The 13175-nt window shown below is 38.8% G+C and overlaps 1 protein-coding gene across 1 annotated transcript in view; it reads left to right on the top strand.

The window, feature by feature from the left end:
- pde11a (phosphodiesterase 11A) overlaps positions 1 to 10829 on the top strand; it is a 40615-nt gene extending 29786 nt beyond the window's left edge. The window contains exons 16-20 of the mRNA XM_023337621.1: positions 105 to 182; positions 1203 to 1266; positions 1478 to 1552; positions 3143 to 3226; positions 6590 to 10829. Coding sequence (XP_023193389.1) covers positions 105 to 182; positions 1203 to 1266; positions 1478 to 1552; positions 3143 to 3226; positions 6590 to 6823 — 535 coding nt within the window. The 3' untranslated portion in view covers positions 6824 to 10829. The remainder of the gene's footprint in view (positions 1 to 104; positions 183 to 1202; positions 1267 to 1477; positions 1553 to 3142; positions 3227 to 6589) is intronic.
- The last annotated feature ends 2346 nt before the right edge of the window (positions 10830 to 13175 follow it).

Here is a 13175-nt window from a genome sequence, read left to right as displayed (position 1 = left end):
GCTTGATCAAACCTGGGAGTGGTTGTTCTAGCGAACAACGCCCCCTGGTGGACAGAATGCGATTTGCAACTTTATCTAGAAGGTCTCTGTTTCTTTCCCTTCAGGAAAAGAAATACGTTCTTTGAATTGGTCAGCAAAGGGGAGTACAACTGGAATGTGAAGGCTCACAGAGACATGTGCAGGTGAGGTTGTCTCTCGTTGTCCCTGAAAACAGAAATACAATTACGTCATAGTTTCCAAGGCTTAACCCTCCTGTTATGTTCCGGGTCAAATTGACCCGTTTTAAAGTTTAAAATTTGTTTAAAAATAGTTGGAAGTATTTTTTTTTGCATGAAACTTTTTCTATTTGTCTTAATCACTCTACATATAAATTGAAAATTTATTCATTTTACACATTTGTACCACCCCCTTGGTCTACTTTTTACATAGGTACTGTTGGTGAATGCCTTCCTAGTTTAACTGACCCGGCAGTCAGGTTAAAGTGCAAAAAAAGATTAAAAAATGTCAATTTCTGTATGTTTCCTTGCAGCTATGAACCATATTTCACCACACGCACACAAACACAACACACCACACACATACATGCACACCCCGACACAAACAAGCCCACTTTCTCACTATTCTCTTTACTTCACTAGGAAACTGCGAGAAAGCAGGTGTTCATAGAATTTTTGACGGGAATCTTTTCTGTTCCCGAGGACAAACTCCAGCCACACTGAGTGGACACTCGGCAGATATGGAGGAAAACATAAATATTCTCTGCATGTCTTATTTATCTTGATTTTAATCAGCGGGTCAATTTGACCCTGAACAGTATGTGTGTCTCAAATTCACTTATATAGATCACCCATTGAAAGAAAAAGTGTAATATAAAAAAACTGACCAAAGATCAATTTCAAGGAAATTTTTTTCAGTGGACATTAAACATGTAAATTCCATTTTTCATGAGTAAATGAGTAGGTTGTTGTCATTGATCCTTAATTTCTGAGAAATAAAAAAACATCATTGCACAAATATTGATAGAAATTGTTAGTATTGGAGTTAATAATCAGATACAAAAATGTTTTGGAGGAATTTTTTGGTTTCTGACACTACTGCATGATTAAACACTCTCTGGGTGAAATTGACCCACGAACATTGTTGCTGTACCCTAGAAACACACATAACAGGAGGGTTAATATAACTCTGTTCCTTCTTCTCAGGTCTATGATGATGACAGCCTGCGATCTTGGAGCTGTCACGAAACCATGGGAAATATCACGCAAGGTGACAAATATGCAGTGAAAAGTGTTAACGTGCTTCTTATGTTCACACGGGGCTGAAAGTTATCAGATTAGATGATTTCGATTTCTTTAGCTTCCTAACAAAGCTGCTTAGCTGGGGGATTGGTTGCTTTCTATAATAAACTGATTCTGCTCGCTACTTTCCACACTTTTAGTACTAAAAAAGTAGGATTTTCTTTCAATTCTTTTCTCAGGTTGCAGAGTTGGTGACGAGTGAATTCTTTGAGCAGGGAGACCGAGAACGACTGGAGCTAAAGCTCACGCCCTCTGTGAGTAAATCAGACCAGCTCAGCGTTTGTGCTTTTTGCAGTCTCTCTCACCCCCGTGCCCTCTGAGAGCTGATGATGCCGACACGATGATATATTTTCTCTGCTGTTCGGAAACACACTGACTTTGTAGGAAACACGAGAGCTTGTGTCTCTTAGCGTGAGGAAAGTGTAGGGTCAGCTTGACCGCTCCGCTGCCCTGCATTCAAAGCAGATTTTTTTTCTATTGGTTCATCTGCAAACCCACAGACAGTTTTGCAGACCCAAAGCCTTGCAAAACTATTTATGCTGTTGGATTTTTTTCCCTCCCATTTTTCACCATAAACCCCAAAACTTCAACATATATTACTGTGACTTAGACCAACACAATGTAGTGAACACATTTAAAGTAGGTGGAAAGTTGTGCATGGTTTCCAAGGATTTTAGGAATAAAAATCTAAAATGTATGGAGTACATTTGTTTTTATTCTTGAAGTTTTCATAGAAATTCCAGTTTTGCACATCTAGAAACCAAGAATTGTTTTTATTTTTCTTTGAAAAATAATTGAAACACAGACAGATTGGATAGAGAACATTTAACAGCATGAATTTTAAAGTCTTGTCAGATTCTTCATTCTATTTAGGTCAGTATTTTGACTGGGCCAATCGAACACAATGAAATACTTTCATATAAGCCATCCCAATGTTGGTCTGGCTGTTTATGGTCGTTGTCTTTTAACAGCTTTTCTTCCAGGATTCCCCCTGGCCTTGCTGAACAGAAGCATTCCCACAGCATAATGCTGCCTCCGTTATGTGGATGTTGTGTTCAGAACAATCTGCAGCATCACTTTTCTGCCATACATAGTGCTGTCTTGAGATCCAAAAGATCTTTTTATGTTTAGTTTAACCAGGCATTTGACTTCAGATGCCTCTAGATTTTCCTTTTCCATCATTCCCATAACAATGAGATGACAATCATGCGCTCCTTTGTGTTGGTTTACCACATTACATCCCAATGAAACACAGGGAAATTGACAAAATGAGACAAAATATGAAAATGGTTACAGGGTATGAACGGTGACATTGTATGTTGGTGTAGAAATGGTAGATTTCTCACTCCTAAATACAAAGGTTGCTTTCATTCAGAAATATTTCCGCTACCCTCATGACTGCATGCAGCCAGCAGAGATGTACTGTCAGCCTAGAAAGGAGAAAACCGGCCGGCTTCTGCCTGCAATTAATGACTGTTAAGTAATCGAGCCTGGCCACATTGCCTTCCCTCTGAAATAAGTAATAGAGTAGCCTCAGGTCTGCTGCTTGTGTTGAACCTTTAGCTCTCTGTTGTGTGTGGGCGTTGGAAATGAAATATTAACTTCTGAGTCGTAGCCCGGTAACTATCTCTGAAGCGCAGACTCAGAGGAGCCTCTTAAGCTCGGGCTGCATGAATGAGGGAGAGGAGAAAATGGGCGTGAAATAAACTCAGCTGACTTGAGAGCGGAAAGAAGAAGTTCCTAAGAAGAGAGCGCTAAAAGCAACACTTCACGGCCTGTATGAGCACGAAAATCATAAAAGCAAACAACTCTTGCTCTCTCTCTTTTCTTTTTTTGCCTTTCAGGCCATCTTTGACCGTAACAGGAAGGATGAGCTTCCAAGTCTGCAGCTGGAGTGGATTGATGGAATCTGCTCTCCTCTGTACGAGGTAATAAAGAAAAGAAAACCCACACGACTGGCTGCTCTCTGGCCTTCACTGTGTCACGCTTGTTGCACATCCGCCTCTGACATCAGCAGATGCCGTCCTTCCTCGGTTATTGTCCCTCGCTGACGGCAGCAGTGAAACTGTCGCCAGCGAGTGTTTGACTTTCTTTGCAGGCGCAGGTTTCTCTGTGAAAGAGAGAAATGCTTTCAATCGAGGAGCTCTGAAAAAGCTTCAAGGTTACGTCCTGTTCTTGTTCAGAGCTGCAGAGCGAGCGTGCACTTTGTGACTGTCAGACGGTGTGTGAATAGAGATGTGAGTCAGGTTGAATCTCCTCTGTTAGACGGTCTGCAGTGAGTTGACTTTTGGCCTCTATTAGCTTTAGACATAGGAAATTCTGACTACTTTTACAGATGAATCTTTGCTAAGTAAAAATATGAATCCGAGTTACTTCCTGGTTACTTTTTAGGGAGATTTTTGCTGTTCTAACTTGTCCAACTCTGCCTTAGTGAATTTGAATATCTCACAGAGAATACTTCATTTAATTTCCAGCCTTTAAAAATGGCAGTATAAGGCAAGTGAAAATATTTTCTATAAGTATACTATGCACACAATAATAGGGAAGAACTGCCAACTTGACAAGGACGGTGAAGCTACAAAGCTTCACTGCTGCCTGGCTGATCACAGAGTCCAAACACATTACGGAAAGTTTAGTGGAAGGAAAAAGTGTGGTACTGTACAGTGTATCCACTCTGCTGAGGTTTTCAGAACGCCCTGGTTACTGCAAGTGACCTCCAACTCTGCATTGTCGGAGTTGCTGCTTTGCATCGTCTTCTTTAGAAAACTGTGGAGATTTTCTACAAAGTTTAGGTCAGGTCAGTTTGTTGGCTAATCAGGTGTGGTGATACCCATGTCATAGAACCAGTTATTGGTTATTTTGGCTGTGTGTGACAAGCCATGAAAGTAAATGTTAGAATTCATAACTCTATCAAGATTGGAGCTATCTCTGTTGCTTATGGCCTTTTTTTCAGCCACACTTTTTCCTTCCACTAAACATTCCCTTAAAATGCTAGGATACAGTACTCTGTGAACAGCCAGCCTATTTACCAATGCCCTTTTAAGATGCGCCTGTGTAGAAGTGTGTGTTTCTGTGTGACGTCAGCCGAGGCTGATCTGAACCTCCCACATCCAGCAGCTGTGTGGGAGGAAGAAGAAGGCAAACTTACTGAGGAGATCAGCTCTGTTAAAGCATGATGCGTGATCAAGTTACATTGATGAAAATCACCAAGAGGATGAGTTGTTAAAGCCCAGATTAAAGAAATAAATCACTGATCTCCACAGCAATGGGTCATTGTCTGGGATTTTCCATTGAAACTGTACAGAAGCACATTACATTCTGGAATTTTGAGTCAAAAGTGCTGATGCATTATCTTCAGATCAGTCGGTGCAAGTTAGAATGGACTAATCTTTGCTGGGCTGTAATTTCACTGGTGTTACTGTCTGTGGTATGTAGATGCTAACATGTCAAAGTTCAGTGAGTGTGTAGGGCGTTGTTCTGTCTGAAGGGCTGATGTTTGGAGAATGCAGATATGGAGCTCACGGTTTTGCTTCTGCCAATTAAACCTGCAAGAGGAGGGAGACAGGTTTAGGGGAAGGCGAACAGAGAAACGTTCAGAGGCGGCAGGATTTTTGTCCGTGGGTGTAAGAGATCTTGTTCTTGATTTTGCTGATCTTCTCATCCTGGTGGTGGCTCCCCACTTGGTGGAATATTAATAATCCCTGATTATATAAGCTTCCATCCTCATACCCTAGCACGCGACAGTAGACTCTTTCTGTCTCTCTGAGACTAAATAATGGAGCGATCGAGCTGAGCAAATAACTGAGCAATCTCCCAAAGAGACTGCCGCTTGCTGAAAAACACAGCAAATATTCAAGGGGCATTTTGTACTTTCTTTTTTTTTGTTTTTTTTCCACAATTTTTTCACCACCCTTATTTGTATTGTTATTTAATACAATAGTATACATACTCATTTATTTTTTAGACAAAATGATTAAATATGTACTTACATGGGTGGCAAAATGTATGCAAACCTTTAGTTGCTGCAAAAAATTGCACAATTGCCTCAGAAGACTTTTTCAAAAATAATAATTTTTTACAAAATGATGCTGCATATCAGACCATAAAACAACATTGTCTGTCCCAGTAATGTAGTATACTGTGCAGTAGTGTCAGCAGCACCTTCAGTGAAGAAGTTTAAAGACATAAATGTTATAAATTTGTTGTTTAGTATCTCAAGCCTGGTGGTATAAAACATTTTGGGGGAAAATGCAAACGATTATCAAAAAATATTCAATCAAGATCGTTTTGTTCACAAATGACAAATTTTGTTACTATTCTTTCAATGTATTTCTTAATTTTAAGTTATCTTCATTACTTCGGTTCCTTCATTTTTTTTCTTTAAAGCACTTTGAATGACCTTTTGTATACCTTCTTGGTGAGATACAGACAAACTTTCCTTGCCTTACTTGGGGTATATTTTTAAATATGTAACTTTGGATCCCCCTTTGAGAGATTCCTCAATCAACTACAACTGTGACCAATTTATCTCTGGAAAAATGTATGCCTTTTACACCCACCCCTATTTGTATTGTTGTTTAAAAGTTAAGGGTTAAAGACTTTTCACACTTATTTCCTCACTTTTGTGAATTGGATGCATACAGATGTTATATTTGCATATGAAACAGAGTTAATGACACAATAAGTAATTACAGTGACTTGTTAGACAATGTTAGAGAAACAACGTCCTGTTATCTTCCTGGTAATTTATCAAATGGAAGGTGACAAGTTTGCTTACCCTGCCAGTTACACCTGAACAGAGAAAAATGACAACAGCAACTAATCTCAGTCACACACGTGCTTCTAATCTTTAAAGAGCAGGCGTTTTGATGGACTGCAGCTATCAAGTGCTTGTTTGTTTTCACTTTTGTTGTGGGTTGTTCTCCCTCTATATGAATTGTTTTATTTCTTCTTCCTTAAATTATTCATTCGATGAACAATACCGAGTCTGAGTTCATTATTAAGCAGCAGTACGTTCAAATCTCAAAGCGAACCACCGCTGTCTCAGAAACTTTGAAAAGTTGCAACTAATTTAGACTATGAGAGAAACATCGATGTTTTCTAGAAATATTTTACCAACTGGATGCTGAGTTAACGTTAATAACTTCATAAATCACAATTGTTTCTTAATGAAACATCAGGGTATGATCAATTATACACATTTTAACACAGTAAGTGATTTCACAAAAACATTTTATGTGACTATGTATCTGTTTTTATAGATTTTCTCTCCTTTTCCCATCTCTTTTTAGACTCTTGTCAAGTTGAATCCCAAACTTCAGCCGATGGTTGATATGATACGAGCAAACAGGGCCAATTGGGAGGACCTGAACAAGAAGAGACAAAGTGGCCAGAGTGTTTCCGCCCATGCCAGTCCCTACAATGACGATGCTACGGAAACCAAAGCCTGCCCAGCGGACAAAGCCGGCAGCACGCCCTGCTGCTGCGGCGACTCTGAAAGCACACCATCCAATACGGCCAGTTAGCTTCTGCTGAAGAGCTGAAACGTCCCTGGCCTTTTTTATTCTCCAGAATGCAGCCTGCAGCAGAGGCAGTGCATGCAGAGGTTCTTGGGCTCTGCTCCTCTTCGCTTTTGCAACCAGAGATGAGCTTTAACACTCGGGAGTGTGGCGCGATCCCTTCAGATTTTCTGCTGAAGGCTGACATAGCCGCATTTGGCCGGCTCATCAGAGCGACTGAAGATCAGATGATGACACCTTGTCAAGGAAGAGAGGAAAATCAAACCACTGTGTTGCTCTGACTTTTTGACAAAAGACACGAAGAGTGTTGTTTGTCTCTGTTGTGTTTTATTTTTGCTCTTGGTATCTTTCTGTGTTGCTCGCATTTTGTCCGGAGGTTAAAGAATCTTTTTTTTGTAAATCTGTAAATAAGCTGTTGAGTTGCTTGAAACTTAATGCATTGGATTGGATTGTGGTTGTAGAGCCTCTTCTGAAGGATGAAGAGATGTAGAAACAGTAGGACCTGTGGCTTGCAATGCAAATTGAATTGTGTTCCCTCCCTTCCTGTGCCTTGTTTCCAGATCCTACTGAAAAATGCATGGCCTCTATGTGAGGTTCTCACGTTATGGAAATTCTTGTTGAACTGTGCTGAATTTCTGCCATAATTTGTAAAACCAACGATTGCAGCTATGTCTTGACCCCTTAGTTTGCTGCAAAGAATTATAATAACCGACAAATGGAAATATATTTTGGCCCAGTTTTATACATACGGGGCCTCTCTTGTCACACAAATATACACAATGTGCCTTGAGAAAGTTGCTCTCATATCACATGGATTTCTGCAGGGCAAAACTTCAGCTCTGATGATTCAGTACTGACAGCTGGAACACAAAATGTCACATTTTATTTCAAAAGCCATGGTTAGACATTTTCAGGGTATCTCTTTTATTTATTTATTTATTTTTGCCTTTTGCACCAATGATAAAAGCTCACCCCACTGTTATGATTATCTGGAATATAAAAGGCTGTAGTGAGCAACTAAAACTTAAAATGTCATAAAATCACTTAACTTTGTCAAAAGGAAACATAATCAACTCCATTCCTGCAGAATTATTCTTACTGATCAATTAAAACAAAACAGGCTTTAAAAAAATTATACCTCTGCAAAGAACAGCTCTGGTGGTCATCTACTATAGTCTTCCACTTATTCAAGACTGCTGCTTGCAGTCTACATGCGGAAGAAAAATCCAACGAAACTCTCTAGTGTATTGGCATTCCCAGGCCAGAAGGGATAAGTAATTGTTCTTGATCTGCTCTTTTTAGGAGGGACTCTAGTAAACCTCAAAAAAGACCCTGGAAGCCAGTCGATATGATCTGTGACCAATAGCTCTACTCTAAGGCTGAGCCTTACCTCTATTCATAGAAAGATCATTTTTATTAGTTGTTTCTGGGATCTCATTCCTTCTGCCATGATTCATCTTTCATGGCAACATGTGAGAGTCATAAAAAAAAATACAGATGCATCACATACTTTGCTGTTTTGGCTCTTTACCTCAACAAACCGGAGGAACACCCTCAACATTGATGAGACCCCAAATCTCTCTGCCAATCTTCTGCTCTGTGACACCATCATTCATTAACAAAGCAAGTAGCTACACAACTCCTCTGCTTGAGAGAGTGACTTACCCCTGAACTGGAGAACACAATCCACCCTGGTCTGGTTAAAAACTTTGACCTCAGAGTAGCAAACTCTCGTCCAACTGCTCTCACCTTGCAGTGAGCTGCTCCAGTTTATGATAAAGATCATGGCCAAAAGATGCCAACAGAACCAAATTGCCTCCTCCACAAGGATTGGAGATAAGGGGCATACTCAACTTAGTGCCAAGGTTACAGACACAGCCCTTGGTTTGGCTATGCAATGACTAGGTAGGTGTTATGACCCATCTAGGGGGGGGCAGATCATGACATGAAGGATCCATCGTCAGATCCCAAGCAGCCAACACACACGAAGTTGAACATTTTATAATGTTACTTATTTTAAAAAGATGTCTTTTTGATTAAGATATTACGAATGGAGCATATGGTTTCAGAGTGATCTATAATGCTGAAAACAACAAACAAAAGGAAACTATCTGAATATTAATTGAAACTTACCTAATTGAAAGTAAATAAACCAAATGACAAAAACTTACCTCCCTAATTAAGAAAAACATGAGAAAACTAAGGAAACATAAACAGCAGCTCACTCCTACAAACTCCAGGCCTTTACATGGTGTTAACAGACAAACAGTGTGGCCGGTTGAGATGAGCTGAGGATGGATGGCAGAAAGTCAGAGTCTGCAGCGTTTATATCCGTCACCTCCGGGAGGCCACCAATTGTACGTCTCCGTCGTCTTTCTAGGAACCAATCAGAGACCGGCACCTGCACACTCATATTTGCATAATTAAGTTTGACGTCGCCAGTTGTAACTATAGGCTTTAAGAGCATTCCAACATCCCATATTCTGGCAGATTTGCTTCAGGTAGAGATCTGTTCTATGGCCCGGATGAATCCTGAACCCGAGGTTCTACGATCCGATGAGATTTCACAGTGAAGTCCCTCATTATCTGGAGCATACTCTCCAGTTTCCTCTCAGATTACATACACCTGTAGCAAGATATTTTAATTCACTATGAAAAGAAACATGAGAATCCTTGTTTTTTTCACTGGCTGACATTAAATAAGATCCTGTTTTAGGTCGGTTAGGATTGCCACAATCTCTTTAATTTGCTAAATGCCAGAATAATGAGAAATATCTTGTTTTTTTCTATTACTTTCTTCAAATTCTGAAGTTTACATTAATACATTAATATAGCAATGCCTTCACACAATTTGGGAATAACCACATTATTATTTCTTGGGTCCAGGTTTCTGGACCCAAGAAATAATTACATGCCGACATAAACAGCACGGAAATGTCCATCTATGATACCAGGATACGACCAGAGATACGACTTTGTAAAGATTCTGTAAAAGTGCTTTTATCCATAGTAAACAAGTCCTGTACTGACATGAACTAAAAAGTCAATCCACAAGGAAGAAGCCATATCTCCAAAACCATGATAAGAAGCCAGTTTACATAAAAAAATGCACTCAAGGACAAAAACATTTTTCGGACACATCTGTTATTCTTGCATTTAGCAAATAAAAATAGTTTGGTCATCTAAACTAGGACATGGAAATATCTAGTCTTGTCTCCATCTGCTCTTTTCTGAACTTTTCTTTGCAGAAATGCTATAGCAACACATACTACTAGAGTACGTCTTAAACCAGCACTGTGTTTATCAGGGACCTGGATTATGCAGAGCAAAACAACAAACAATTTCCTATTGTGTAGATCTTTGTTCGTCTTTTGTACCCCATTTGATGTTTCCTCAGGTATAGGTGCCATAAATTAGACTTAACATTTAGAAAAAATCAACATTTTGGTTATTAAGCTATTCATAGCACCTCACATGACAATGTGCCAGTTTTATATTAGCTGGGAGTCAGACTGAGCTTCTATAACTCGGAACTGTTGAGATTGCACATAAGAAGTCTGCAGAAGTATGAAGCATTTTAGGTTTGTGCAGAATCATCAAAAGAGACCAGGTGGAGTGATTGGAAAACCTTGGAGGTGGATCTTGTTCTCTTCTGTTAGGTTTGCTGTTCATAAACCATTAAAGTGAAATGAATCATCCTTTTGATGTAATCTGTATAGTCAAATCACACTCAGATGGATATTTACAGGATTCCCACATAGTTTGTAAAATCTGGATTTTTTTTCCAAATCAGGAAAAGTACAGATAAGAAATAAGAAAAAAAAACATGTTGTATTTCTTGACATGGTTCCCTATCTAATTTCCTTGATGTTATGTCCTTCCTTTCTTTTATATTTCCTCTTTTATATGTCATTTCTTCCCTGTCCTTTCCTTTTCTCATTATTTATTTTGTATATCATTTCTCCCTCCTTTTTGTCCGTCTGTGCTTACTTCCTTTTGTCTTTTTTCCTACTTTTTTTCTCCCCACTTTTTCTTTCTTTTATTCATATTTTACTTTTTCCTTTGCTTCCTTTCTTCTTTATGGTTTCTCTTTTTTCCTTCTATGGGTCATTCATTTTATCTTTACTTTCTTCCTTTCTTCTTCTCTTTTGTCATTTCTCTGTCTTCCTTCTTTTTGTTCATATATCCTTTCTTGCTTTCTTGTATCCTTTGTTTCTTCCCTTGTCTCCTATCTTCTTCTCTGCCCTGTATCCTTCCTTCCTTCTTTCAGAGTTGAGTTTATGAAGTTATTGAAAGCGTTTTTGTTTTTCATGCAGACCATCATCATCTGAAAGCACTATCAGGTCACTGGGTGTTTTAGTGAAGCACAGATCTGCTTAAAGCACAGCTTTTGTAGAGTCAGGCCGTCAACAGCCTGACTCTGACTAAATCCATTTGTTTCATTTTTAAAACTGTAGAAAGCCTCAGTTTTTATTTTGTTTCATTTCTAAGCTTTGCTCAGAGCCTACATATCCAACCATTTGTTTTCCTTCCTGCAGAAGACTGACACATGAAAACTGGAGTGCCCATCTAATATCAAAGCTTTCCTTTTGGTATTATTCAAACTACTTATTTCTGAGTATGGGTATGCCTTATGAGTCGTGTTGTAGCTTTGTGGGCTGGCGTTTCTAATGTGACTGTGCACATTGTGAGGCATGGATCTAGTGTGTTTTATTTGAAGAGCTCAACAGAAAACGACCAGAATCGCATGTTTAATGCAGTCTCGACTAAAACCAATTTGCTGAGGATGTAGCAAACAAAGTGAGCCGACAAATACCTCGTATTTTGACTAGCGCACACCTTATCTCATCAGACATGCATGACTTAAATTCTCCTGCATTATGCTGCGTGAGTTACATATGAATACTGCTCTTCTATTTTTCTATTAGGGCTCCACATGTGGACAAAGTTTCCTCTTCCTTTTTCCACCTGTATTTCTCTCCTGGTTTGGATTTTGGATTTATTCAAGACAGGCTAGTCTGAGGGAAAGCCAGAGCATGAAAAAGGCAAATGTGCTTCTGTTTCTGTTCAGAGTTTGAATAAAGAAAAAAATAAATCTTCTACATGTGTTTGATTTATTTTGTTACAGAAGAACTAAGAAATATGTATGCATAATAAAACACTGCAGGGAGCAGAAGATTAAATGAGGCTACATAGAAATGCATCCACATGTTTTATCTTGATTACTTTAGCCCAAACATTTCTATCTGCTCAGCAACTTTCACTACTTCAAGTTAATCAGACGTGTAATATTCTCCCCAAAATACATTGAAGTTTGTTTGTGATGGGTTAGGGTTAGGGTTATGCCAAGAAGTCCATGCATCTGCAAGACCTAATGATAGAAAATCTTTGAATAAACATTTTGTTTTTGCTACAAAATTTCTCAATAGTCTGCTAAAGAAACAGATGCAAGAACAGAGGAAGTTCACATGCACTCATATAAATAAACATGGCTAAATCCATTGATGATTTGGTTTTATAAGTATGTAAAATATCTCAGTAGATTCATATACATATTACACAATAAAACACAATGTATTGCATACTCACTTTTCTTACGACGTTATGTATGTTCTACAAAAGCTAACCAGTGAGGAAATATCACAATAAAACAGAATTAAAAAGAAATCTTTAGTTCCTGAAGGATAGATTTAACATATTTAAGTGTTTACCGAGTGTGTCGTGTTAATAATAGAGAACATCCCAGAGGAGATAAACTTTTTTTTTTAAGATATACGATGCTGTTTAAAGATTCTGGTCTTGCCTGCAACGATGCAGATTATCCATTAATCTTTGAAGGTGGTCTTGATCAGTACGTTCATCAGACTTTCTGAAGCTCTTTCTAAATTGTTCTTTAGATTTTGGCTGCTTTTTACTCACTTTACTTACAACCCTGGACATCAGGACTGTAATGAACATTAACCCCACAGTATCCACTTATTGGCTATATGTGATTGGGGGTATCAAATATGTGGATTCCCGAGCTCCTCATCCTCATCCTCCTTCAAGAGTCCGGCCTCTTGAAGGAGGAAGCTCATTTCAGCCACTTGTACTCAGGATCTTGTACTTTTCATTATTATCCACAAATTGGGCTCATTTCCTTCTTCTATGTGAGAGAACACAGAGTTTGTATTACAGCAGACCATGCCTCCAGTTTTCACCTATTGTATCCTGACATTCCTTTAAAATACTATTTTCTGTCAAACTGTGGTAGTGTATTTGTTTTTTCATAGAATCTACAAAAGAAATGAGAACAAATTATGCCTTTATGCCAGGCTGCCCTCAAGCAGCTGAAAGATCGTTTCACTTGCCAAGAACT

Source organism: Xiphophorus maculatus, chromosome 7 (genome assembly GCF_002775205.1).
Source record: "Xiphophorus maculatus strain JP 163 A chromosome 7, X_maculatus-5.0-male, whole genome shotgun sequence".
In the NCBI taxonomy this organism is placed as follows: Eukaryota; Metazoa; Chordata; class Actinopteri; order Cyprinodontiformes; family Poeciliidae; genus Xiphophorus; species Xiphophorus maculatus.
The sequence above is the reverse complement of the archived record's forward strand: the minus strand, read 5'-3'. Positions and strand labels throughout refer to the sequence as shown.